The sequence below is a fragment of the Giraffa tippelskirchi genome, chromosome 12, assembly GCF_054371585.1.
Source record: "Giraffa tippelskirchi isolate mGirTip1 chromosome 12, T2T-mGirTip1v1.2.pri, whole genome shotgun sequence".
NCBI lineage: Eukaryota > Metazoa > Chordata > Mammalia > Artiodactyla > Giraffidae > Giraffa > Giraffa tippelskirchi.
Window position 1 is genome coordinate 45,913,675 of NC_137286.1, and position 27,373 is coordinate 45,941,047.

The window sequence follows — 27,373 nt, forward strand, 5'->3', positions numbered from 1 at the left end:
GATTAGAAAGAGGCAGCCAGGGCTCATCTAGCCACTGCTCTCCCCGGTGGCTCAGAGGTTAAAGAATCTGCCTGCAATGCAGGAGACATGGGTTCTATTCCTGGGTTGGGAAGACCCCCTGGAGGATGGCATGGCAACCCACGCCAGTATTCTTGCCTGGAGAATCCCATGTACAGAGGAGCCTGGCTGGGTAGTCCTTAGGATCACAAAGAGTCGGACACGACTGAAGTGACTGAGCACGCAGCCACTGCTGTGGAGCAGGGAAGGCCCAGCAAGATTTCCAGAGGGCTCCATTTTCATTTGGCCCCTCTCCCCATTTTTAAGTGGAGAAAGTAACTTCCCCAAATCTCCAGTGAGCTTGTGGTGGAATAGGGTGATCCCTTTCCAACCCCAGACACAACCCAGCTTTGTCCAGCCCCTCTCTGATCTGCTTTCCTCTCCTCCCCCCCGCAACTCCCACCTAGCCCCTGCCCCAGGACTCCAGGATGCCCAGAAACCTCCCAAGGCAGACCCGAGCCTCGTGAGCAGGGTTGGGGCCCTGGCCAACACTCTCTCTAGACACACCTTCCAGACCACAGCCCGGGCGCTGAAACAGGGTCACGCCTTGGCCATGTGGATCCCAGGTGTGGCGCCTCTGGTGAGTGTCTACCCTGAATTGCAATGGTCTGGGAACACTGTGGACCTCCTGGTCCCTCCCATCCCCTATCCAATTCCACCTCCTGTCCTGAGAACATCCTCTTTTCCAGCCAGGGGTGGGGGGTGGATGGAACATTAGGTCTAAGGATAAGAGACCTTAGGTGGGGTGGAGGGCTAACCCTCTAGGATGCAAGGGGAGAAGAGGGCAGGCCTGCTTGTTAGGATCATCCTGCCCCACCCCACCCCCTTCTGTCTCTCCCATTCTCCCTTTAGGTTCCACTCTATCCCCCAACCTTCCTGGGAGAAAGCAGAGACCCCCCCCCACCCATCTTCTCTGTAGGTACTAGGGCGTATCACCTCTGAATAAGCAAGTTGCAAGGCACCAAACCCCTCCTTTGGGGCAGAGAGCCCCAGCTGGGCCATGTCCCTAACTGCCACCAGGTTTCTGGTTTCCCTTCTAGAGGCTTCTAATTGGCATCCCACTGCACCTCTGGTAAAGTTGTCTTTTCTAGCCCCAGATAGGGCTTACTCCCCCTGACACCACACTCTCTGTGTATTTTAGCAGGGATAGCCTGGATTTTTTTCATAGAAACTTTAATAAGAAACTAAGTCCCCTGCCCCCACTAAAAAAGGAAATAAAAATATTACAGCGTAAAGTTCAGTGAACAAGATAACAACTTTTCAGCCATCATGAGGGTGATACTTTAAAAAGCATTGTCAAACCTGGCTCATTTATTCAAGCAAATGTTTGCTGAGAGCCCACCACGTGCTTGGTCCTGTAGGGATGCAGGAGCAGTAGTTCTCCCCTGTCCCCTGCACTAGGGGTCACTTCCCCACGGGGGCTAGACTGACTCCTGTGCCCTAGCCTAGCCCATAGCAGATGGGGGCCACTCTATGGCACAACCTCAGACACCACCATTTACAGAGAAAATAATGGTGTCCCCTAAGGTTGTATAACAAGGAGACTCTGTTTGTGGGGCCCTCTACGGAGAAGGCAATGGCACCCCACTCCAGTACTCTTGCCTGGAAAATCCCATGGACGGAAGAGCCTGGTAGGCTGCAGTCCATGGGGTCGCGAAGAGTCAGACACGACTGAGCAACTTCACTTTCACTTTTCACTTCCGTGCATTGGAGAAGGAAATGGCAACCCACTCCAGTGTTCTTGCCTGGAGAATCCCAGGGATGGTGGAGCCTCAGGGGCTGCCGTCTATGGGGTCGCACAGAGTCGGACACGACTGAAGCGAATTAGCAGCTAGGGGTTTGAAATGAGCTGGGCTGTGCTGCAGTGGACACTTGCCCACCTGCCCAGGTCAGTTTCCTCCCATAGGACCCTCAGGCCCTCTTGATTTCTTCACTCTAAAGATCTGCAAGGAGTACCTCTGAAAGCTAAACACACACATCTCCTGTGACTCAGCAACTCCACCAAACAGAGAGGAGAGCTTATATCCCCCAAAGACACGTTGGAAATGCTACTATCAGCTTTATCCTTAGCTAAGAACTGTAAACAACACAAATGTCCGTCAGCGGTAGAATAGGTAAATTTTGGTATATTCAGTGGAGTGTGACACAGAAATGAAAAAGGAGGAACTACTTAGACAGTAATGTGGGTGAATCTTACAACATAACATTGAACAAAAGCTATGCACGAAAGAAAACACGTGTGAGTCCATTCACAAATGGGCAGAATTAATGCTTGGTGATAGAGGCCAGTATGTGGTCCCCTTAGGCAGTACTGACTCGATGAGGGGCACAGAGTTTTCTAGGGTGTTGAAAATGGTCTGTGTCTTGATCTGTGCTGGTCATACTCACGTGTGTTTCTAAAAATTCCCAGAGCTGTACCCTAAAGCCGTGCGCACCTCAGTGGGTGTAAGTTATCACTGCATAAAAAGTTGGGAGAACAGTCCGCTGGGGCCAGGCCCTGCTCGCCTCCCCCTACCCTGACCCTGGGGATGCGGGGCTTTGCCTGGTGGGGCTGCCTGGCCTCTGGCAGGGGCGGTGAAGCCCGCGGACTGCCGCCTTCCCGCCCTCAGAGCAGCCTGGCCCAGTGGGGCGCAGCGGCGGCCATGCAGGTGGTGTCGCGGCGGCAGAGCGAGGTGCGGGTGCCCTGGCTGCACAGCCTCACCGCCACCCGGGAGGAGGACCACGAGGACCACATGGACACTGAGGGGGAGGAGACCGAGGAGGAGGAGGACTCAGAGACCGAGGAGAACAAGCTCAGTGAGGTAAGGGGGAGCGTGCAAGCCGAGTGGGTGTGCAGGAACCTGGGGGTCCCGCAGCCCCCTGAGGGGATGAGAAGCAGAGGCACAGGGTGACACAAGGGTCTCTGCCCCCAGGCCCAGGGATGTGTATGTGGGTGCAGCACTCTTCACCTCACCCCTGAGCACCCAGCTAATAGTTCTCTCAGCAGATCCTCACAACCCCGTAAAATCGGCAGGACAGAGACTGTCATCCTCATTTTGCAGATAAAGAAACTGAGGTTCAGAGCACAGAAGTGACCTGCCCAAGAGCCAGGCCAATAGTTTTTTTTTTCCGATTTAGTGTCCAGATTCTTTCCCCTCTAGCTCCGGGGATGGTGAGGAGGGGACGGGTCAGGGGAGTTGCTGCGGAGGCACTGACCCTGCTCTGGTCACCAGGGAGCAGCCCTGCCCGGCCCACAGGGCCTCCTGGGCCGCGTGGTGCACACCCTGCAGAAGGCCCTCCAGAGCACCGTCTCGGTCGTGACGTGGGCGCCGGCGGCTGTGCTGGGCACAGCGGGGAGGATGCTGCACCTCACGCCGGCCCGGGCCACCTCCTCAACCAAGGGCAGGGCCATGTCCCTGTCCGACGCCCTGAAGGGCGTCACTGACAACGTGGTGGACACGGTGGTGCACTACGTCCCGGTGAGCGCCCCCCCCCCCCAAAGAGCAGCTTAGACTGAAGGGGCGACAGCGGCTCTCCCTCCCCCAGTCTCTGATCCTCGGTGCCCCAGAAACATTCCGACATACTGTGGCTTTGACTGGGGGCCTTTGCAGCCCCAAGAATATAGAGACCGGTGGCCTTGGCCTGAGACCTTCTCCCGCATCCATCCTTCCTACCTGCTGCTGGAGAGGTCACCAATCATCCGTCTGGGGCCCCCAGTGGCCCAGCCCTCACCCCTCAGCTCCCAACCAAGGGGCCTGGCAGGTTTGCATGCTGCTCCCTGGGGAAGTGTTAGAGGGAGGCTTCCGGGACCCCTTGCGGGTGGGCTGTGTTCCAGGGGACAGCAGCTGCTCCCATCCTGATTCCAATACCTGTTCCCAGCAGGAAATCTCCAGGGGGTGCCTACTATCACTTTGGGGGTCCCTGGGTCCCTTCCCAAAGCAAGTTAACAGGTCATGCAGGCACTAGGAGAGCTGGTCAGAGCAGGAGGCCCCTTCAAGCTGAGGGTGGGAGGGCTGGGAGGGTAGGGGTGGGGAATGGCTTACTAGTCACTCATTCTCACCAAGAGGCTTAAACAGGGGTCTCGGCAGAGAGCTCCGTCCAGAAGAGAGCTCCATTCACTTTGGACCCAAACTGGAGCCAGATGTGGGTACCCTGACCCAGGCAGGGGCAAGGTGTGGGCTGTGCTTAGCTCACGGAATTGGGCCAAGGAAGGGTCAGGAAAGCCCCTGATCTCCCACTGAGGGACCTCTGAGGGGGACCCCGGGGTCTGGAAACTAGAGGGTGGCTGCCTGCCTTGCCTTGGGGGCCCGCACTTTGGACACCGGCAGGGGTGGCCGTCCTCGGCAGGTCCCCCTGCATCCTCCATCCCCGTCCCACTCGCGCCGGTGCCCTCCGGGTCGCGCGTGACCGCGGGGCTGCAGACGAGGCGGCGGTGGGAGGTGCAGGGCCAAGGGCCAAGCCGAAGGCCCTAACGTGGCTGCCGGGCCCACAGCTCCCTAGGCTGTCGCTGATGGAGCCCGAGAGCGAATTCCGGGACATCGACAACCCTCCGGCCGAGGCCGAGCGCCGGGAGGCGGAGCGCAGAGGGTCCGGGGCGCCGTCCGCCTGCCCGGAGCCCGCCCCGCGCCCTGCGCCGCCCCGCGGCAGCCTGCGGAGCGCTCGGGGCCCGGCCGCTGAGGAACGGGTGGACGCGAGCGCCTTGCCGCGCGCCGCCTTCCCGGCCATGCCCCGCGAGAAGCCCACGCGCCGCGTCAGCGACAGCTTCTTCCGGCCCAGCGTCATGGAGCCCATCCTGGGCCGAGCGCAGTACAGCCAGCTGCGCAAGAAGAGCTGAGCTGCCTCCCCACCGCCCTCCTGGTCCGGCGCTCTCCCCCAACCCCGGGCCGGGCCGCTGTCGCCAGCAGACATACAGAACCTACGAAGAGCGTTGGCTTCCTCAAAGTAGTCCTGTTGGGTCCCGAGCCTCCTTCCAAGGATGCTTCCAAGGCACACATCTTTTGACCATCCTTTTTGGGCTTAGCTGTCAGAGCCCATTTTTGAGAAACATGAGAGTAGCAGTCTGCTTTGATTCTAGGCCTTGGTTTTTTTATTATTATTATTTTTTACCAAAAGATTAATTGCCTAACTTATCTCTCACTTCTTTCACCAAACTTGTGGCCCGCTGACATTTAACTGTTTCCAATATTTACATCCATCCTCTGTAGACAAATATTTGCTACCAGTGAGTAACGTGTCACCACGCCAAGGGTTCAAGCAGGCAATCTTGACACATTTTCAAGCCCGGAATGCAGAGATTCCTGTGAGTACACAGGCTCTCAGCTGACTCCTTTGAAGGGAACAGCGTGCGTGTGTGGTAAGTTGCTTCAGTCGTGTCTGACTCTTCGCGACCCCATAGTCTGTAGCCCGCTAGGCTCCTCTGTCCATGCGATTCTCCAGGCAAGAATACTGGAATGGGTTGCCATGCCCTCTCCTCCAGGGGAATCTTCCGGACCCAGGATTGAACCCGTGTCCCTTATGTCTCCTGCATTGGCAAGTGGGTTCTTTACCACTAGTGCCACCTGGGAAGTGCCTAGATACATATTAGCATCATTTCCTGAGAACCCTGCCCTCTTCACAGGCTGAGTCCTGGCCTGTGCTCTGTATCGCCACCTTTGTGTTCCCAGCTACACCGCCATTTGCACCGTGGCGGTTTTACACCTAAATGTTCACTCTTCCACGTTTTGAGTGCTGGCGCCCCCAGTCCTAGAAAACAATAGAGAAGGTTAGTTATATAAATGATATATATAGAATCCATGGGCCGTCCCCTGGTGGCTCAGCGATAAGGAATCTGCCTGCAATGCAGGAGATACAGGTTTGGTCCTTGGTTGGGAAATCCCTTAGAGTAGGACATGGCAACCCACTCCGTATTCTTGGTTGGGAATCCCTTAGACAGAGGAGCCTGGCGGGCTACAGTCCATGGGGTCGCAGACAGTCAGGCACGACTGAGGGACTGAACAACAACAGCATAGACCCTATAGCCACAGTTCATTCCAAACCTGTTTTTGAAAACGTTAGTATTTGGTACATTTAGAAACACATACATATAATTTAAAATTCAAACATTGCAAAAGGGTGTGTGCTTTCCTCTCTGAGTTCCCTGGTTCCCCTTTCCCAGAGCAATCTTGGCACCAGTCTTGTGTACCCTTTCCATTACAGACTGAGGGTGCGCAAGCACACACGTATACCCTCCCCACTCTTTATACAAGCTGTGGGGTGTTATACTCACCGCTTTTTCACTCAGCAATACATCTTACAAGTATTTTTGTAAGCAGTATCGTAAATCCTCCTTGCTCTTTTTAACAGCCACATAGTAAGTGCTTCATAATATAGATGTGCTATATTTGATTAAACCAGTTCCTTAATTATGAACTTTTCTGTTATTTTTTTTTTTTTTTGCTCCCAGGAACAGGGCTGCAATAAATATCTTTATACAATAATGTTTCATGTAGATGTGTGCCTATATCAATAGGGTACATTTATAACTCGAAACCATGACATGTTGAGTGAAAGAGCACATTCATTTAAAAATACTGATAGGTGGTACAGTGGATAAGAATCTGCCTGCCAATGTAGGGGACATGGGTTCGATTTCTGGTGCGGGAAGGTCCCACATGCCGTGGGATGTGGGACATGTGTGTGGCACATGGACTTAGTCCAACAAGTCCACGTGCCACAATTACTGAGCTCATGCTCTAGAAACCCCTGCTGCCCAAGTGCTGCAACTACTGAAGCCTGTGCCCCTCGAGCCCCTGCTTCCACAAGAGAAGCCACCACAGTGAGAACCCCAAGCACTCAAGAAAGAGTAGCCCCCTCATCGCAGCTAGAGAAAGCCTGTGCAGCAGCAAAGACCCAAAACAACCAAAAAATAAATAAATTCTAAATAAGAGAAAATACTGATAGATAATGCCAAATAGCTTTCCAGACAACTCGGTTTTCCTTGTTATTGTCATCTGCACCTGCACAGGTAATTCTGACATTTCTGTCCATCCTTTTTGACATCTGTATACACACACTCATCCTCTCACCCCCTCAGACCCATGAGCGCCCTCTTGGCCTCCACTCTGTCTCACACCTAAGAATCCAGGTCCCTGACTCTCCCTGACACTGACTCTGGACCTTGGCAGATATTTGGTGTAGTGAGCAGTTGGCCTTGATCCATGGCTTTGGAATCTGGGAATGTCTAGAATGAGGAAAGGGGAGTGTTCATGGACATACACAGGTGGACATGGTCAGGACCTTGAATTAGCTTTGGGATCAAGCTCACCCACCTCACCCCCTACCTCACGCTCACAATCCACACCACACTCAGCAGTTTCCTGGGGAGGGGGGTGTGGATCTGGCAAGTGGGGCCTTTAGAAGCTGATATGACATGGCTAAGAAGTTAGAGTCAAGCCTAGCCCTGGCAGGGCCCCCATGGGCAGCTGTTGGAGAACTGGCCTCAGGCCTGGTGGTGTAGATAGAAACACCCAGCTATCCTGGGCGTCACCTGCCCACGCCGACTTCTTCCTGGAGCTCTGGAATCCACACTCCTAACTGTCTGTTCCTCCATCGTCCTGGGGCCCCTCCTGCCAGGAGAGCCGTAGAAGTCAACACACCCACTGGCCAGACCCAGACCCCTCACCCTGTCCTGGATCCCACCCAGGGTGCTGGGAACCAGCATATGGCACAGGACAGCCCAGGAGGCAAACAACTTGTCCACAAAATGCTGTCTTTATCATTAAACTGGTAGCAAAGTGCTCTGAGCCTGCCCTCAGTCTTTCTGAATACTTTCTGGTGAGAAATGAGAGTGAAGCATCTCATTTGACAGAAATTTGCTTCATTGGCTCCAGGCTGGATGTGGGGCTTTTCTCCTGAGAGACATCACTTTGGCTGCTCATGTGGATGTGACAGCTCACCCACACTCTGGACCTCAGGCAGACCTCCCCTTCACACTGGGATGCCAAGGTCCCTCTCCAGAGAAATACATTGTCCCCTCTCTTCTATTGCAGCTCACAAAATGCACCTCCAACTGAATCACAGCTTTTGGAGATGGAAAAACAGCCATTACACTTAATAACATACATTTATCATGCTATTTTTTTTTTTGGCTGTGCTGGGTCTTCTTTGTGGTTCTCGGGCTTCTCATTGCAGTGACTTCTCTTGTTGCAGAGCACAGCTCTAGGGTGCATGGGCTTGGTTGCTTCCCGGCATGTGGGATCTTCCCAGACCAGAGATCGAACGCAGGTGGAGGATTCTTAACCACTGGACCACCAGGGAGGTCCTACAACTTGGGTTTTAATGCTCTTTGTATTAAGCATAGTTTTCCCAGACATTGAAACTTGGTGGTATATTGGAGAAGAGAAGAGTCAAATATGACTTGAGTGATGTGGTGGATGGTACAGGGCATGCTGGAAGAGATACTTGAGGGCGGTTTCCTGGACAGCACCTGCTCAGGTAGATGCAGGATGAACCCCTTCTGCAGGATTTCCACTGGCTGTTCACCCACAGAATTGCCTCCCCAACTGGAGAGGCTGGCTAAGAACTCTGTGGCAGCCCCCACCTCCCGCTAGCCTCTTCTAGGGCCAGTTGTCCAGCCAGGAACCCAAGGCTGGGTGGCAGTGTGGTCGACCAGTGGATCCCATGCCCATTCCAAACTTGGGGACTTATAAGCCAGAACTGTGGGGCCAGGATTTCTCAGACCATCCTGCTCTCTGCCCAGCTTGCTAAAAGGCCTGAACAGGAGCTCCCTCGTGCTTTCGTCCATCCACCCCTAAGTCACCCCGGCTCTGGGGCAGAGAAGGGGCCCAGAGATGACTTCCTGGTGTGAGTGCCCAGGGTACAGCCAGGGCCTCTGCCACACCATCTCAACCCCGAATATCTCAGGGGATGGGTCCTTCTCGACTTTAGAAGAGGTAGCGAAATCAGACGAAAACAAGGCTGGAGGCTTCCTGGGGTCTAGGAAGGGAGAGCTTTGCTGAGCTTTGACGGAGCTTGGGGAGGGCTGCAATAGAAAGGAAGGGAGAAGGTCTCTGTGCCTGAATGAACAATCGAACTACAGTAGTTGATTTTTAGTTAGTCGCTCAGTCGTGTCCGATTCTTTGCGACCCCATTATCTGTAACCCTCCAGGCTCTTCTGTCCATGGAATTTCCTAGGCAAGAATACTGGAGTGGGTTGCCATTTCCTTCTGCAGGAATTGATTTTTAGGCTTACTGTTTATCGGAGTCTCAGGGTTAGAAAATGCTCGTGGAACGAAACTGTCTTCTAGTTGGTATTCATTCATCACTTGTTACAACTTGCATCATAAACCTAGATGCTCCACTCCACCAGCTGGTGGGCTTCTCCAGATCGGAGAATCTGGGCGGCCTTTTTGGTTGCTGTGTCCCCAGCATTCGGCGGGTAGATGCTAATATCAGCGCGCAGCGCTCGCGACTCGGGGCGGTGCTGCGGCTCGCGGGGCCAGTGGTCCAGCCGCTCAGCCCAGGCCACGCCCGATTCCCCGCCCCTCCGGCCCCCCGCTCCGCCCCGTCTGCGGACAGACTCCGCGGCGCCGCGCAGCCTGCGCCTCCGTCTGGGAGCGCCCAGGCGGGAGGAGTTGCGGCTGAGGGGCGGGATGTTTTGGTGGGCGGGGGTCCCGGTGACGGCATCCGACCGCGCCGCGCTGGGGTTCAGAGCCTCAGTGACCCGCGGGGGGACGACGCGCGCACCCTAGCAGGTGGGTGTGGGCCGGGGAGGGGTGGAGGTCTAAGATGCGGGTGGGAGGGAGGAGGCGCGCGCTCGCCCCTTCCCTGTGCAGGCCTGGGTTGGGTGGCACTGGGCGTTGGCACCCCAGGGAGCCTTGACCGAGCACGAGGACCACTCCTTCCCTCCCCATCTTTGCTAATCTCCTCCAGGCCCCTCTCCGAGTGGACCGGAGACTCCCCTTCCTTAAGTCTGGGCCTGAGGCCGGCATTCCGGGCCTGGCCAGGAGGAGCGAGCACCCACGCTGCGAGAGTCGGGTTCGCCTTTGTAATCACTTCTCCCAACTTTCCCGGAGCTCCTGTCCCGTGCCCAACTCCGGAACCCTCGGGGTTGTCTGGGCGCCTTCGGGTGCGCAGAGCACGGCCCCGAGCCCGGGCGAGGAGAAGCCGGGATCGCGGGGCTGGAAAAGCTGTGGGTGAGGGATGCCCGAAGGCGCCCATAGTATTGCGTGGCAGTTACCGCTGCGGCCCCAGGGCCGGACACCCAGCTGGGACTGATGACTGAACGAACGAGCGAATGATTACAGGTGCTGAGAGAAGTAGTGAAAAATAAAGAGCTGTGACCCTGGGGTGGGGGCGAGGAGTGGGGATGAGGAAAGTTCCCTGGATGTAAACTGCTCATCACTGTTGGGCAGCTACTCAGCGTCGGACCTTGTGCTGGGTGCTGGAGATACAGCCTGAAGGGGACAGGCAGGTCCCTGCTTTCCAGCCCCCAGTTTGGGAGGTGAGGGGAGACCAATGGATAACCTGGCTTTTGCAAGGGAAGGGAGTGATCAGTGGCTGATGGGAGAACTAAAGCGGTGGATGTGGGTGGGTGGTGGGGGCCACAGATCAGACGCCCCTCCTTGGAGGGGAGGACGCTCCTTGGAGGTGGGACTAACAACAGCTGAGTGTGCTGCAGGCAGAGAAAGGTGAGGAAATGTGGGGTATTAGGGGTAAGTCATCAAGATAGGCAGGGCCCATTAAAAGTTGTTTTTCCTGTTAAGGTTTTGAATCTAGAGCATTAGGGAACCCCTTTTGCCTCTTTTGGGGGCAGTTTAAGCAGGAGAGTGGTGTGGTTGCATTTGCATTTTTGAAAGCTGCCCCTGGTTGCCACATAGGAAGGTGCAGGGAGGCTGAAGCCAGTGAGGAGGTTGGTAAATATTCTGTCCAGTGGGTGGGATCTGGGCTTGGGTAATAGGATGGAGAGAAGCAGGTGTTCTTGATTATTTAGGAGATGGAATTGTCAGTATCTGGTGTGGGGGCTTGGCCTCAAAGGATGTGCTAACTCTCTTTAAGAAGGTGGAGCAGGCAATGTGCTGTGACAAAGGCTGTCAGTTCAGTCGTGTCCGACTCTTTGCGACCCCATGGACTGCAGCACGTCAGGCTTCCCTGTCCTTCACTAACTTTTGGAGTTTACTCAAACTCATGTCCATCGAGTCAGTGATGCCATCTAGCCATCTCATCCTCTGTCGTCCCCTTCACCTCCCACCTTCAATCTTTCCCAGCATCAGGGTCTTTTCCAATGAGTCAGTTCTTTGCATCAGGTGGCCAAAGTATGGGAGTTTCAGCCTCAGCATCAGTCCTTTCAATGAATATTCAGGACTGATTCAGACTGGTTGGATCTCCTTGCAGTCCAAGGGACTCTCAAGAGTCTTCTCCAACACCACAGTTCAAAAGCATCAATTCTTCGGCGCTCAGCTTTCTTTATACTCCAACTCTCACATCCCATACATGACCACTGGAAAAATCATAGCTTTGACTAGACGGACCTTTGTTGGCAAAGTAATGTCTCTGCTTTTTAATATGCTGTCTAGGTTGGTCATAGCTTTTCTTCCAAGAAGCAAGCGTCTTTTAATTTCATGGCTGCAGTCACCATCTGCAGTGATTTTGGAGCCCAAGAATATAAAGTCTGTTTCCATTGTTTCCCCATCTATTTGCCATTAAGTAATGGGACAGGATGGCATGATCTTAGTTTTCTGAATGTTGAGTTTTACAAAGGCAGAGACCATGGGTGGGTGTTAGGGAAAAGAGATCCTTGTGCAGTGCTGCTTGTGTGTGTGTCTTCTAGGAGATGGGGTCCCAGTGGGAACACAGACGCCCTTGGGTGTCAAGTGGAGGAGTTAGGGGCTCGTTTGGTCAGTGATGGGAGCCGTGAAATGCTACCGTGTAGGATTCTATTGTGGCCCTTGCAGCATCTGGGCATCAGGTTGGGGCATGGAGGATGCTTTGAATTTTGACCACCTTCCCTTTTAATCCTTCCAAGGTCAGGAGCTGCAGGAACTGGCTCCAAGTCACCTGCAAGGTGAGTCTAGGTGCTGATGGCTGGGGCCTCTTCCTCTCTCCGCAGAGCCGGGAGCAGCAGTCTCTCAACATGGGGCTGGAGGCCCAGAGGCTTCCAGGGGCTGAGGAGGCCCCTGTGAGGGTGGCCCTTCGAGTCCGCCCGCTCCTGCCCAAGGAGCTGCTGCACGGGCACCAGAGCTGCCTCAGGGTGGAGCCTGGGCACGGCCGGGTCACCTTGGGCCGAGACCGCCACTTCGGCTTCCACGTGGTGCTGGATGAGGACGCCGGGCAGGAGGCTGTGTACCAGGCCTGTGTGCAGCCTCTCCTCGAGGCTTTCTTTGAAGGCTTCAATGTCACCGTCTTTGCCTATGGTCAGACGGGCTCCGGGAAGACGTACACCATGGGGGAGGCCAGTGTGGGTGAGTGACCTGGCTTGAGGCCCCCTGCCCATGTTGAGGGGCCTCAAACGTCTCCTGAATTTCTGCCTCTGCCATTTCCTGTTGAAGATGAGGCTGGAGGAGGGAGGGCGGGTTTCCTAAGTAGATCCGCAGCCCAGGATGGGATCAGCTGTGTCCCTGGGCTGGGTCGAGCAGGAAGAAGAGTCCTTGGAGGTGAGTGGCCTTCTGAAGTCCATAGAGATGGGATCATACTGTCTGGTTCTGGGGACCTCACGGGGAGGAAGGGCATGGGAAGTTGTCTTGTCTCTGGAGGTTGTCAGGATAGTTGTCAATGGTCAGGATGGCTGGAAGGGAGACTGTCCTGGAAGAGACATTCTCCAGGGGCTGCATAGCAGGGAAGCGGGCTGGTTCCATGAGGCTCTGGAGCAGAGTTTTGCAAGAGATGCTTTGGGCCAACTGAAGGGATTGCCCGCTTCTAAGGAGCATGATTTGAAAAGTGTACATGTTTGTTGTAGAAAATTAGGGAAATACAGAAAAGCACATCCACGAAAGAAAACTTATTTGATAACTGCCTTTCCCTGGTAGCTCAGATGGTGAAGAATCTGTCTGTAATACAGGAGACTCAGGTTTGATCCCTGAGTTGAGAAGATCCCCGGAGAAGGGGATAGCTACCCACTCCAGTATTCTTGCTTGGAGAATTCCATGGACAGTGGAGCCTGGTGGGCTGCAGTCTGTAGGGTCGCAAAGAGTTGGACACAACTGAACGACTAACACTTTGACACTTTCTGATAATTGCCTTTCAGAAATCACTCACCCTGTTAGCATTCAGTTTTTCCTGGTGAAAATTTTTATACTTAAAAAAATATGGTACCAATGTACCATTCTTTTGTATCCTGTTTTATTTTCTTAACAATATATTAATATCATGAACATTTCTCTGTATCATTAGTTATTATTCAAGCAAAAACTTTAATGGCTGCTTAGCGTGTCATTGTGAATATAAGGTAATTTATTTAATCATACCCCCTCTTGGATGTTGCGATGGACACTGAGAGTGTTTATGTTTTGTTTTGTTTTTTTAAGTTATGAGGAAGAGTGTGTTCTGAACATCCTTTTGTTACTTCCTTGGGATAAATTTAGGGGCTTCTTTAGATAACTGAGCATAGACTGTGATAATGAGTCCCCAGGAGTCATCAAACAAAGGGTATCTGACTGTCTGACAAGGATGTAGTGGAGATGCTTACGTCATGATAGTATTGGTTGAACCTTGAGAGGCTGCTTCCAACTCTGAAATTCTGCCTGAGCACCCTGGAGCCTGGCCTGGATCAGGCTGCCCAGTCCATGCTGGCCTCTGCCCCTGCCTTCTCCACACTGGAGCTCCACCTGCCAGCTGCTGGCAGGAGCCTCTGGGCCTCATGGGCACCATGCCCAGCTGAAAGCACCATGGCAGGTGGCCCTGCGGTGTCTCCCCAGCCTCCCTTCACGAGGACGAGCAGGGCATCATCCCACGGGCCATGGCTGAGGCCTTCAAGCTGATTGATGAGAATGACCTGCTGGACTGTCTGGTGCACGTATCCTACCTGGAAGTGTACAAGGAGGAGTTCCGAGACCTGCTGGAGGTGGGCACTGCCAGCCGGGACATCCAGCTCCGGGAGGACGATCGTGGCAATGTTGGTAAGAAACTCCTGGGTCCTCCCCTGGTTGGGAGTGGGGAACCTGGCTTGGGGAGGCTTCACCTGCTTAGGATGGATCCCCTGTCTGGAGTGGGGTACCTCCTAACTAGTAAGCTGAAGCTTTGGGAAGTTTTGCTTTCATTTCCCTGTCTCTGCTGAGTTCAGTATACACTGGTGTACCCAGAGTGAGAGTCACTGAGGTAGGCATGGGGGAAGCTGAAAAAAGTGAAAGTGTTAGTTGCTAAGTCATGTCCGACCCTTTGCAACCCCATGGACTGCAGCCTGCCAGGCTCCTCTGTACATGGAATTCTCCAGGCAAGAATACTGGAGTGGGTTGCCGTGCCTTCCTCCAGGGGATCTTCCCAACCCAGGGATCAAACCCTGGTCTCCTGCACTGCAGGCAGATTCTTTACCATCTGAGCCACCAGGGAAGCTGGAAACCCTTAAATCCCCAAGCAGGATGGGCAGGACCCCCTGGGCATGCAGAAGGGGCCACTGAGTCAGGAAGAGCTGTAGAGGACCAGTCCTGCTCAGCCTGCCCTCTTGGCTGATCAGCCTCAGGCTGCCTTGTCTTGGGCTCACAGCCTTCTGTGCCCGCAGTGCTGTGTGGGGTGAAGGAGGTGGACGTGGAGGGCCTGGACGAAGTGCTGAGCCTCCTGGAGATGGGCAACGCAGCGCGGCACACGGGAGCCACACACCTCAACCGCCTCTCCAGCCGCTCCCACACCATCTTCACCGTGACCCTGGAGCAGCGGGGTCGCGCCCCCAGCCGCCTGCCCCGACCTGCGGCCGGCCAGCTGCTTGTCTCCAAGTTCCACTTTGTGGACTTGGCGGGCTCAGAGAGGGTGCTCAAGACAGGCAGCACAGGCGAGCGACTCAAGGAGAGCATCCAGATCAACAGCAGCCTCTTGGCTCTAGGCAACGTCATCAGTGCCCTGGGTGATCCCCAGCGCCGGGGCAGCCACATCCCCTACCGGGACTCCAAGATCACCCGGTGAGCTGCCAGTGCTGCTGGCCCGGGGAAAAGAGGCCCCATGAGCCCCCTAGTCTGTCCTGGCGCCTATCTGGCCTCTCTGGCTAGGGTGGGGCGACAAGAGATGGGTCCCCTTCTGATTTCTGGGGCACGATCTACACGTGGTTGAAGTCTCGGGCCCACAGAGAGCCGCACAGAGATTCAAACCCTTTTGGGGTCTGAACCTCTGGCTCTGGCACTTTGGGGCCCCTGACGCATCTCCCTGGCGCCCTCAGGATCCTCAAAGACTCCCTGGGCGGGAACGCCAAGACCACGATGATCGCCTGTGTCAGCCCTTCCTCCTCCGACTTTGACGAGACCCTCAACACCCTCAACTACGCCAGCCGCGCCCAGAACATTCGCAACCGCGCCACTGTCAACTGGCGGCCCGAGGCTGAGCGGGGGCCGGAGGAGGCCGTGGCTAGCGCCCGGGGGCCGCCTAGACATCGGTCGGAGACACGCATCATCCACCGGGGCCGGCGCGCCCCGGGCCCCGCTGCCGCCTCCGCCGCCGCCGCTGCCCGCCTGGGCGCGGAGTGCGCGCGCTACCGAGCCCGCACCGACGCCGCCTACAGCCTCCTGCGCGAGCTGCAGGCCGAGCCCGGGCTGCCCGGCGCCGCCGCCCGCAAGGTGCGCGACTGGCTGTGCGCCGTCGAGGGCGAGCGCAGCGCCCTGAGCTCCGCCTCTGGGCCCGACAGCGGCATCGAGAGCGCCTCTGCCGAGGAGCAGGCCACCCAGGGGCCCAGCGGGCGAAAGGTGACCAGGACCGGGTGTGGCCTGGGGGTGGGGGGAGGAAGAAGGTTTTCATACAGGGCTTCAGAGACATTTCTGCTGATGACCTTGATGCATCCTCAGGGTTTCATCTGTTAAATAGAGATAACAGGAGTATCTACCTCCTTGAGATGTAAGGAATGAGGGTGTCATAAGTGCTGATGAAGGCTAGTTCTTAGTAATAGTGGTGGTGATATTACTGTTAATGAAAATATTTTTATTAATGACAAGAGATAGCCCAATGGTTTGTGGAGGGGACTGCTGGCCATGTGGGGTCTGGACAACCCTCCCCGTTGCAGGCAGACTTTGGAGCAGAATAGCAAGTGGGGCCGGCGGGGTGACTCAGGGACAGGCAGGTTCGTCCTGACTGTTCCCCTGAAGCTGTTCTCCCTGCCCCCCTAGGAAGATGAGGGGCCGCTGCAGCTGCTGGCCCTGCAGAGCCAGGTGGCCCGGCTGGAAGAAGAGAACCGAGACTTTCTGGCTGCGCTGGAGGACGCCATGGAGCAGTACAAACTTCAGGTGCAGCGCCCCCTCCCGCAGTGATGGTGGGGAGGGGGGACTTCTGCGGGGAGGCGAAACAGTTGTGTCAGAGTGAGAGAAGTGGGTTCTGGCAGGATGGGTAGAGATGTGAGCAGAAGTGCGGAGGAAAGGAACAGATTGGTGCAAGTGGGTGTGCGAGGGTGGGTTGGAATTGGAACTGGAGAGGCAGCCCGGTGAGACTCCTGAGCCCTGCTTTTCCTTTTGTGCAAAGATAACCAGGTAGGCGTTGCTCTTGGGCGCCCCCTGGTGGCAGTGATTGGCATGAATATGGAGGGAGTGATAGATGGGGCAGGGTGGATTCAGTGGCTCAGTCGTGTCTAACTCTTTGCGACCCCATGGACTGCAGTGCGCCAGGCCTCCCTATCCATCACCAACTCTCGGAGCCTACTCAAACTCACGTCCATCGAGTCGGTGATGTGGTGGGGTGGGAGAGTTTAAACCTGAACTAATGCACTGTGTATTCCAGAGGGACACCCAAGAGGTGGTCAGAGGCATTTGGCTCTCCTCCATTTTAGCATAGAGAGGGCAGGGTGGTCTCAGACGTGTTCTTCATTTTCCTGCACTTCTGCCTGTCAGCACCCTGGCACCCCACCTCTCTCTCATCCGCATCTCCCATCAGCACCTGGACCGTGTCTTACAGAGTGACCGTCTTCGTGAGCAGCAGGAGGAGATGGCAGAGCTGCGACTGCGGCTGGAGCTGGTGCGGCCAGGCTGGGGGGCCCCAGGGATCCTGCAGGGCTTGCCTCCTGGGTCTTTTGTGCCCCGGCCTCACACAGCCCCCCTGGGAGGTGCCCACACCCACGTGCTGGGCATGGTGCCCCCCACCTGCATTCCTGGAGATGAAGTTGGCCCTGAGAACTGGGGAGAGGTGAGAAGGCGGCAAGGCTGGGTGTCTGCTGGCTGACCTGAGCCGGGGAGGGGTGGTACTGGGGAATGTGTCACTCACCTTGTGCTTTCATGGGACCAGCTATGAGATGCCCCTTTCTGGTGTTCCTGGAGGAATGGCCCAAATTTGGGTTGGGCCTCTCAGAAGGATCTGGTACCATGGAACATCCTTGGAGTAGTTGGAGATTGCTTGGAGTGAGGATTACAAAGGGGGTTCTGGCTTCCGGTATGAAATGGAATGCTTGCCTACCTCCAGGGATGGGGAGCTCATCACCACTGAAGTCACCCCACCACCACCACACACCATCTTTGGATGCCTTCCTCTGCAAGTTCACTTTTCCATGAGCTCTAATCTCCTTGAACCTGGTCTCTTGTTTCTAGTTCTGTCACTTGGGGCCTTTTGGACAAAGGCTGCTCCTGCATCTGCCTGAAAGCTCTGGGTCATCTAAGCTCTAAAGGCCAGAGGGACTGAGGGGTGGGAGGATGTGGGTTTGGAAGAAGCCTGTTCCAGACCCCCCACCCCCCACTCTGGTGGGGCATTGCTGGTGAGGTACTTGATGCAGATGACTTATATACAAGGTGGAAAGGGGAGATTGTCCCCTGAGGAGTGCCAGTTTTGCTATGGGAGCCGGAGCAGGGTGGGGGCGATGGGGGGCAAGAGAACAGGAGGAGTAGAGGAAGGAACAAGGGAGGAGGGGAGAAGTTTCTGCTCCAACTTGAGATTTAGAAAGGCCTCTTAGATATCACTGGAGCTAGATCCTGAAGGTAAGGTCGGGCTTGAAGAGGCAGAGATGTAAGGAGCACGCAAGGTGTGTCGAAGACTGGGTAGGGGGAGATGGCTGCTGGAGAAGGCCCTGGGAGCCTGTCCTGAAACCCTCGCATTCCCCAGCAGATGAAAAATGGCAGGGAGGCTGGAGCCAAGTTTCTGACAGAGGGAGACAGGCTGGGAAGTGGATCTTCAGATGCATCAGAGGAAGAAGGAGAAGAAGAAGAGGAGGGGGAGAAGAAGGGGCCGCCTCGACAGAGCCTGCACCCACGAAGGTGAGTGGGACCCATGGCCCACCTGATAAGGACCGGCTCAGGGCCTCAGCTGGGCAAGAGGGGGATCCCACTGTAGTCTCAGGGTGCCCTTGCCTCCATCGTCCTGGCCAGCCCTTGGGGGAGAGCAGGCAGGGGCTGTGGGCTCTGAATCAAGCATTCTCGCTGGGGTGGGTGTGCTGAGGGATGGTCCTGGCCTCCTGGTTCTTGGCCTCCAAGGTGGCCCTTGGTGCCCCTGGCATCCCTGCACCCTCTCAGCTCAGCCGCTGACCTCTGAGTTCTACCAGACAGACATCCTGAGGTCACAGTGACCCTGGGGTGATGGAAGGCCTGGGATTCTCTCTTCCCCTCCTGAGCCTGGGAGGTGGCTGGGCTGGGGCAGGGCTGGGGAGGGGTACAGACTCCCCTTCTTCCCTCCAGGAATGGGATCAGCAAGTGGAACCAGAGGATGGGGGCCCGCCCGGGGAGTCCACTCAACAGGAAGGCCCCAGAGCTTCGCCTGGAGGAGCTGGATGCAGCTATCCCGGGACCCAGAGGTGAGCTGGGTGGGGCGCAGAAAGGATCCTGACCTCTTTACCCATTCATGGTCCTGGACTGGCCACCCTGGAGAGTCCACATATCATCCCTGGCTTCCCCTGGCCAGGGCATTCCTCCCCGCCACTTCCCTCCCTTCTGCCCACCCCTGCTTCCCCCACTATCTGTCGCGGCAGCCACCCTGACAGTCAGCCTGTTACAGTGGTTGGTGGAAGCAAGGCCCTGGCTCAGCCCCGCCAGGCCCCCGCGGCCATGGCCTCTGAGTGGCGACTGGCCCAAGCCCAGCAGAAGATCCGTGAGCTGGCCATCAACATCCGCATGAAGGAGGAGCTCATTGGCGAGCTGGTGCGCACAGGTGAGGGAGGGGCTTTGGGCTGGGCCTCCCACCTAAGGGTGAGTGGTTAGGAGCAGGGTCCAGATGCCCTAGGTTTGCCCGCTCAGCTTCTTCCAGATGGGTGACCTTGAGCAGGTAGGATAACCGCTGTGTGCTCTGAAATGGAGATAGTAACTGCACCTGCTTTATGGGTTGTTGGAATGAGTTAATTCAGGTAAAATGCTTAGACTAGTTTTCAGGAAGCGTTATTTCTTACCGTTATTAATCAGTTGCCTGCTGTGTGTCAGACACTGCCCGGGGAGCAAACAGCATCCCCCAGTCATAGTAGTACATCTGCTACTGGTGACACAGGCGAACGAGCAGGGGATAATTTTAGGTGATGACTGGTCGAGCTTTTTAATTTTAATAGCTATGAGTTTATTACAAAATGTATTGGGAACAATTGCAGACAGACATATGAGAGTCCCTACATACCCATCATTCAGATTTAGCATTTCCAAGCTTGGCCCACATTTGCTTCATCTCTCCCTTTTTTCTTTGCTAAAATTTTTTGTTTTTAATTTATTCTTATTGGCTGTGCCAGATCTTTGGTTGCAACATGCAGACTCATTAATAGCTGTGGCATGCCAAATCTAGTTCCCTGACCAGGAATTGAACCTGGGCCCCCTGAATTGGGAGCATGGAGTCTTAGCCATTGGACCACCAGGGAAGTCCTCTTTTGCTGAAATATTCTGAAGCAAATCCGAGACTTCGTTCCTGCACCTTTGAGTATGCCTCTTTTTGGATATTTTAACCAAAATGCCATTAGCATATCTAACTAAACTAATACTCTCACAGTGCTCAGAACAGAAGCAGTTCTTCAACAGTGTCTTTGTGCAGCTCCAGGCTTGTCCACACATTTGCTCATTAGGTCTCTGAAATCTCCCTTCTCTCATCTTTTCAGTCATCCTGTAGAATGTTCCAGATCCCAGGTATTCTGGGTTTGTCTGTTAGCTTCCTTGTGGTGTCATTTAGCTTGTTCCTTTGTCCTCCCTATTTCCTACAAATGGAAGTTAGTTCTAGAGGCTTAGTTGTATGCCAGCTTAAGTTACATATTTATTTTAGTATGTGTTAGGTAAAAGGAAAACTAGTTAACCCGTGTTTTCCCTGGGTCACTGCTATGGAGAAGGCTATTTTAAAAAATAAGTCAAATTAAAGAAAAGTAGTAAGTGATTGCAGTACTGGGGGTACAGAGTTGTCGTGAAATCCTGGCCGGTGTTGGGGGCTGACCGAGGTCTGGGAAAGCCACTGGGGAAGGAGCTGTGATGTTCCTCAGGGAGAGGTGCCTCCGGTGCTGACTGCACCCCGGTTCTTCCAGGGAAGGCCGCCCAGGCCCTGAACCGTCAGCACAGCCAGCGCATCCAGGAGCTGGAGCGGGAGGCGGAGCGGGTGCGGGCCGAGCTGAGCGAGGGCCAGAGGCAGCTGCAGGAGCTCGAGGGCAGGGAGCCCCAGGACGCCGGTGAGCGCTCGCAGCTCCAGGAGTTCCGCAAGAGGGTTGCCGCTGCTCAGAACCAAGTGCAGGTCAGTGTCAGGACCCCAGGTGTGGTGGCTGCAGCCTCCCAGGCTGGGGTCCTGGGATCAAGACATATGTGAGCCCCGGAGCCCACACCCACTGTGGAGCCAGGGGGTGCCCCAGCCCCAGCTGGTGGTGCGAACGCCCTCGTGGCCTTCCAGAGTGAGACTGGTATTAGGTAGGAGCTGGCGGTGCTGGGGATCTTTAAACACAGCAGAGGCAGAGGCGGGGAGGTGGGCCCTGCCTGAAGACCACCTTAGGAGACCAGCGAGGATGAGGGAAGGGTATGGGAAGGAACCCCCCCTCCCTCCTGTAGCCCTCCCCTCCCTCCGTATGTCTACCCTTCCAGCTGTCTGTTCATCCATCCCTCCAGCCCACCATCCCTCTGTCCATCCACCCACCAGTCCAGGTGTCTGTCTAATCCATCCATCCAGTTATCCTTTTATCAGTTGATGTGACTATTTATGTGTCTGTTCATTTGTCTATTTCTGTTTATCGATCCTTGCATTGTCTGTTCGTCCTGTTTTTTCCTTTTTTTAAAAAAAATTTTTTTATTTGGCTGCACTGGGTCTTAGTTGCAGCATGTGGGATCTTTAGTTGTCACACAGGATCATTTTAGTTATAAGCATGTGGGATCTAGTTCCCTGAGCAGGGATCAAACTCAGGCCTCCTGCATTGGGAGCTCAGAGTCTTAGTCACTGGACCACCAGGGAAGTCCCCTGTTTTTAACCTTTATATGATCCCATCATCTGTCTGTCCACCCACCCTTCCATCCATTCATCTTTGCACCTGTCTGTCCACTACAGTAGAGTGATTAAGAGCACAGGTTCAGGAGCCTTGACTGCTTGCATTTGAATCCCAGCTCTGCCATTTACTAGCTGTGGGTCCTGGGTCAAGTTTCCTAACCTCTCCGCACCTCAGTTGCCTAATCTGTTAAGTAGGAAACCTTTAAAGTCGTTTCGTAGGGTTGTAAGGATCACTTAATATACTGAGAGCACTTGGTGTACTGCGTGGTATGTAGTAAACGGCACAGTATTTTGACATTTTTATAATTTGCTATTTTTATTAGTCTATTGTCCATTGGCCCGTCTTCCCCTCTGTCTGTCCCTCTTCATCATCCTTCTGTCCTGCCCGTCCTTCTTGAGTGCCAGGCGCCATGCCCAGCTCTTAGCAGCTGCCATGAGCGGCCCAGCGGAAGCTGTGTTGGTCCCAGGTACTGAAGGAGAAGAAGCAGGCGACAGAGCGGCTGGCATCACTGTCGGCCCAGAGCGAGAAGCGGCTGCAGGAGCTGGAGAGGAACGTACAGCTCATGCGGCAGCAGCAGGGGCAGCTGCAGAGGCGGCTTCGCGAGGAGACGGAGCAGAAGCGACGCCTGGAGACGGAGATGAACAAGCGGCAGCACCGCGTCAAGGTTGGGTGCTTGGCTGGCGGGGTGCCTGCGTCCCAGCCAGGAGGCTGAGGGGAGCGCGTACCGCCACGTGACCGTAGAAGGCTGGTCACGTGGCCTCCCTGAGTTTGTTTCTTCCCTTGAAAATGCGAGTTACAGGAAACTCAGGGCTAGGGTGAGAATTCAGTAAGGTGAACCAGATAAGGGGTCCAGCAGTCTTGTGTTTGCTTCGGCTGGCGGGTCCCCAGCGGAACTTGAGGGTAGCGAGGCTGGGTTTGCTGTGCAGGGTTGTCTTGGGAGTGGCGCAGGCACTCCTGTGGCCTTGGGGGATCGCGGGCTCTGGGAGGACACTGGAACCCCACAGGGCCCTGCCCACCAAACTTCTCACTCTGAACTTCATGCCCAGGAGCTGGAGCTGAAGCACGAGCAGCAGCAGAAGATTCTGAAGATCAAGACAGAAGAGATCGCGGCGTTTCAGAGGAAGCGGCGCAGCGGCAGCAACGGCTCTGTGGTCAGCCTGGAGCAGCAGCAGGTGGGGTCTGGGCTGAACCGCACCCCCAGGGGCACCCGCAGCCCGGCCAGGCAGCCTGGCCAGTTGCTAGAGTGCCTTGCGGGGTCAGCCGGTGGGCACACAATTCTCCCCCTCTGAGCTGGGTGGCCATCCACACCATCCACGTGGCCAGAGGGGAGATCTGAGTTCCCTCCCGCCTCCCCTGCTGTCCCTCAGAAGATTGAGGAGCAGAAGAAGTGGCTGGACCAGGAAATGGAGAAGGTCCTGCAGCAGCGGCGGGCGCTGGAGGAGCTGGGGGAGGAGCTCCACAAGCGGGAGGCCATCCTGGCCAAGAAGGAAGCCCTGATGCAGGAGAAGACGGGGCTGGAGAGCAAGCGCCTGCGGTCCAGCCAGGTGAGGCCCAGCCAGGTGAGGCCCAGCTGGGTGAGATTCCATCAGATAAGGTCCTTCCAAGTGACATCTCTCCAGCTGACAACCCTGCCAGGTGAGTTCTAGACAGATGAGGTTCTTCTAGGTGATGTCCCTGCCGGGTAAGCTCCAGCCAGGTCTCGGTCCTCCTGGGTTCTATCCTATGGGTCTTCAGAGTGTCTGTGATGTGGGTTCTGATGTGTGGGTAGAAGAACCTCTCCAGGTATCTACCCCACAATGCATTGTACCTCATTAACCACCTGCTCTGTGCAGGCAGAACGAGGAGCCACAGGTGTAGAGAGGTGGTTTGGCCAGAGAGAAAGAGCCTTCACTGGGGTTGGAGGCAGTGGCGCCTGGCCCCACCCAGCTCCACTTGGCTTCGTTGCTCCCTCTTGAGTAGGAAGTTTCGGAGCCAAATTTCCTCCTGGCAGATGCAATCACGGTGTTGCCCTGGGGACTAGACAAGGGGTACATCACTTCACACAGAGCCCAGAGCTGTCCCAGGAGCCGGTGCTTGGGCTAGATGCCCACAGGGTTCCAGACCCTCTTCTGCTGTCATGGAGTCCTAGAGGGTTTCAGCTGGATTATCTGGAACGTCCCTTGGCCATTAGAACCCTCACTTCCTTCCACATTAGGTTCCCAAAGGGCCTTTGGGGTTTGGCCACTAATTCCCCATCATTCCCATCACCAACTAGAGTCAGGTCATCTCAGTGACAGGCTACCACCACCCCGCTCTGCCTTTGCCCACATTGTCCCCTCTTGTCCTTAGCTTTTCTGTATCCTTCTGGGCCGTCTCTGGGAGACCCTCTTCAGAGGCTCGGGTCCCCTAGGCCCCCACTCCCCAGCTTGTACAGAACTGAGAGTCAGGCCTCCTGCTGGACAGCACACCTCCTTAGCCTCCGTGGCAGGGCTGGCCTGTTCCTGTGGCCCCTGGGAGGGTGGGGCCTGCCCCTCCCTCATCACCGGCGGTGCCGCCCCCAGGCCCTCAGTGAGGACATTGTGCGAGTGTCCAGCCGGCTGGAGCACCTGGAGAAGGAGCTGTCCGAGAAGAGCGGGCAGCTGCGGCAGGGCAGCGCCCAGAGCCAGCAGCAGATCCGTGGGGAGATTGATGCACTGCGCCAGGAGAAGGACTCGCTGCTGAAACAGCGGCTGGAGATCGACAGCAAGCTGAGGCAGGGCAGCCTGCTGTCGCCTGAGGTGCGCCCTGTGGGCCGGCCCGGCCGCCCGCTCCCCTCCACCCCTGGCCCCAGCTCTCCGCTGGGTGCGGGCCTCCCTGCTTTGGGACACGCATCCCTCCCGGGTGTCAGTCCCCAAAGAAGGCGCAGGACTAGCCCTCCCACCGCTGCTCTAGCCCCCGGGCTGGGCCTCGCTGCCCTTGGTTCCCCCAGCTGCACTCGGGACTCGTCCTGTGTCCTGCATCACGTTGACCTCAGGTGTATAGCACGTGCTCACAGCTCACAACTCCCAACGTGGGATGCAAGTTGGGACCATGTCAGCACACCTCACAGCCACATAGGTTTGCCCTCCTGCCAGCAGAGAATGTCTGTTAGAGAAACAGACCCCCAGAGACTTAACTGGCAGTCTAGTGGTTAAGACTCTGCTTCCACTACAGGGGCCATAGGTTTGATCCCTAGTTGGGGAACTAAGATCCTGCATGTTGCATGGTGCAGCCAAAAAGAAGGGGAAATGGACCCCAGCAGACCTTGGGTGCCTCTGCAGCCCCGCCACGCCTTCCCTTCAGAGCAGGGTCTCCCAAGCACAGGTCACTCCAGAGGCTGTGAGCTTCAGAGAGCAGCCTCCTAGCAGAGCCCCGGCCTCCACGACCCCCGAGCCGAGGCAGAGATGGAAGTATCCCTGCTCCTGCTGCAGTGGGCGGGGGCACCTCTCTGGCTCTAAGGACAAGTGGGCACATAAGGGCTGGGTCATGCCTGTGTGTGGCCATCACGACTCTGCCCAGGACCTCGGTGTTCAGGGGGCAGGCGTCCCATGGAGCGGGTAGCCCGTGCCCCCCTCTACCCATCCCTGTCTCCGCAGGAGGAGCGGACGCTGTTCCAGCTGGATGAGGCCATTGAGGCCCTGGACGCCGCCATCGAGTACAAGAACGAGGCCATCACGTGCCGCCAGCGGGTGCTGCGGGCCTCGGCCTCCTTGCTGTCCCAGTGCGAGATGAACCTCATGGCCAAGCTCAGCTACCTCTCGTCCTCAGAGACCCGAGCCCTGCTCTGCAAGTACTTCGACAAGGTGGGTCATGGAGCTCGCAGATCCCCGCCTCCACCAGGGTGGAGGCAGGTGGATGGCATGGGCGGTGAGCCGGCCACACACCTGCTGCCCCTGGGTGAACAGTCCTGGGTGAAGGGAGCCGGCGCTGGGGGCTGAGCCTGGCTGTTGGGGACAGGTGGTGACACTCCGCGAGGAGCAGCACCAGCAGCAGGTGGCCTTCTCGGAGCTCGAGTTGCAGCTGGAGGAGCAGCAGAGGCTGGTGTACTGGCTGGAGGCGGCCCTGGAGCGGCAGCGCCTGGAGATGGACCGCCAGCTGACCCTGCAGCAGAGGGGACATGAGCAGCACGTGCAGCTGCTGCTGCAGCAGAGCCGAGGTAGGGCCCGGGCCCGCCGTGGGGGCCACCGCCCGCCCTGTAGCGCCTCACCACCTCCTCCTGCCTCTTTTCCTCCAGACCACCTTGGCGAAGGGCTGGCGGACAGCAGGAGGCAGTACGAGACCAGAATCCAAGCTCTGGAGAAGGAGCTGGGCCGCCACATGCGGCTGAACCAGGAGCTGAAGCAGAAGCTCAGTACCCTGAGTGCCGCCAGCCAGAGCAGGGGTAATTGCTGCGTGCCATCACCAGGCTGGCCAGGGTCCTGACATCGGGTCGTCTTTGTTCTGGGCAAAGCTTAGAAACCACTCTGCCTTCATCTCTTGGGTCATTTCACATGTTGATTGCACGGGGATGTTGGAAGAAGGCTAGGGCTTCAGGAAGGGGTGGCTGGCTACCTCCATTTCTGACAAGGATGTTGTTATTGCCAGTGATGGGCGGAGAGAAGAGGACCCCGTGCCTGGAGAACAGACAAGCCCTTGGAAGCGAGGAAGAGCTCTACCCAGCGCCTGAGCCTCTCTGGCAGCCCACCGGCACGGAGGGTGCCCCCCGCCTACGGGAGGAGATGCGGGACTTGGTCCACGCCCCGTTACCGTTGACATGGAAACGCTCGAGCCTGTGCAGTGAGGAGCAGGGCTCCCCTGAGGAGCTGCGGCAGCGGGAGGCCGCTGAGCCCCCAGTGGGGCGGGTGCTGCCTGTGGGCGAGGCAGGTCTGCCCTGGAACCTTGGGCCCTTGGCCAGGTCCCGCCGGGAACTGCGGAGGGCCAGCCCGGGGATGATCGATGTCAGGAAAAACCCCCTGTAGGCACACCTGGGAGATTGGGGCCTGCCCAGAGGTGTGGTGTTGACGTTCCCTTCTGTGAAGGAGTCCTTACCTCAAGCTCTAAAGCAGGTCCTGATCTTTCTCCTTAGAGTCAACATATTAGGGCCACTGCCCAGAACTGGACTTGAATCACTTGTTTAAAAAAGGTGCAGACTTCTACCCGTCACTTCCTTTAAGATGCGGTACCCAGTTGCCATGTTTTGGCTTTTTAATATAATTTTTAAAATTTTATAGTTGATTTATAGCATTGTTAGTTTCAGATGTGAAGCAGAATGTTTATACATATGCATATATCCACTTTTTCCGATTCTTTTCTCATACAGGTTACTACAGGTTTTTGAGTAGAATTCTTTGTGCTATACAGTAGGTCCTTGTTGGTTATCTATTTTATATATAGTAGTGTGTATATGTTAATCCCAAACTCTTAACTTATCCCCTCCCTTCCCTTTCCCTTTGGTAACCATAAGTTTCTTTTCAAGAGTCTATAGGTTTGTTTCTGTTCTGTAAATAAGTTCATCTGTATTTTTTTTTAGATTCCACATATAAGTGATATCATATATTTGTCTGTCTGATTTACTTCACTTAGTATGATAATCTCTACGTCCCTGTTGCTGCAAATGGCATTCATTTTTTATAGCTGAGTGATGTCTTTATCTGTTTCTCTGCTGATGGAAATTTAGATGGCTTCCATATCTTAGCTTGTGTAAACAGTGCTGCAGTGAACATTGGAATGCATGTATTTATCTTTCAAATTATAGTTTTCTCCAGATACATGCCTAGGGGTAGGATTGCTGGATCATATAGTAGTTCTATTTTTAGTTTAAGGAACCTCCATACTGTTCTCCATAATGGTTGTACCAGC

General features: G+C 55.7%; 2 protein-coding genes across 14 annotated transcripts in view; both read left to right on the top strand.

Annotated features, from left to right (window-relative positions):
* The window catches only part of PLIN1 (perilipin 1), a 27,310-nt gene extending 20,866 nt beyond the window's left edge, over nt 1-6,444 (top strand). For 3 of the 4 annotated variants that reach the window (XM_081547139.1, XM_081547140.1, XM_081547137.1), the window contains 4 exons: nt 465-637; nt 2,667-2,858; nt 3,270-3,515; nt 4,529-6,444. In XM_081547139.1, coding sequence (XP_081403265.1) covers nt 465-637; nt 2,667-2,858; nt 3,270-3,515; nt 4,529-4,870 — 953 coding nt within the window. In that variant the 3' untranslated portion in view covers nt 4,871-6,444. Of the gene's footprint in view, nt 1-464; nt 638-2,666; nt 2,859-3,269; nt 3,683-4,528 lie in introns of those variants that run through there. The other variant, XM_081547141.1, reaches the window with a different exon arrangement.
* Nucleotides 6,445-9,574: 3,130 nt separating this feature from the next.
* On the top strand, nt 9,575-27,068 carry KIF7 (kinesin family member 7). 10 transcript variants are annotated; one of them, XM_081547160.1, is made up of 19 exons: nt 9,575-9,767; nt 12,122-12,473; nt 13,593-14,126; nt 14,726-15,119; nt 15,374-15,893; nt 16,311-16,427; nt 17,089-17,316; nt 18,226-18,374; nt 18,792-18,907; nt 19,108-19,260; nt 20,597-20,799; nt 22,005-22,202; nt 22,585-22,710; nt 22,906-23,082; nt 24,079-24,294; nt 25,132-25,338; nt 25,493-25,691; nt 25,770-25,916; nt 26,120-27,068. In XM_081547160.1, the coding sequence occupies exons 3-19, from the start codon at nt 13,967-13,969 to the stop codon at nt 26,491-26,493; spliced, it is 3,684 nt and encodes a 1,227-aa protein (XP_081403286.1). In that variant the 5' UTR covers nt 9,575-9,767; nt 12,122-12,473; nt 13,593-13,966; the 3' UTR covers nt 26,494-27,068. The 10 variants fall into 10 exon arrangements, with proteins under 10 accessions (XP_081403286.1, XP_081403284.1, XP_081403278.1 ...); XM_081547158.1 differs by having other exon boundaries at nt 9,577-9,767; nt 18,223-18,374; XM_081547152.1 differs by having other exon boundaries at nt 9,584-9,767; nt 13,926-14,126.
* Nucleotides 27,069-27,373: the final 305 nt, after the last annotated feature.

Bases quoted from the DNA above. Each gene is read 5' to 3' on its own strand.
- KIF7 (XM_081547150.1), top strand. From the start codon at position 12,146: ATGGGGCTGGAGGCCCAGAGGCTTCCAGGGGCTGAGGAGGCCCCTGTG. The intron at 15,894-16,310 runs GTGACCAGGACC...CTGCCCCCCTAG, and splicing joins AGGGGCCCAGCGGGCGAAAG to GAAGATGAGGGGCCGCTGCA. The intron at 20,800-22,004 runs GTCAGTGTCAGG...TGTTGGTCCCAG, and splicing joins CTGCTCAGAACCAAGTGCAG to GTACTGAAGGAGAAGAAGCA.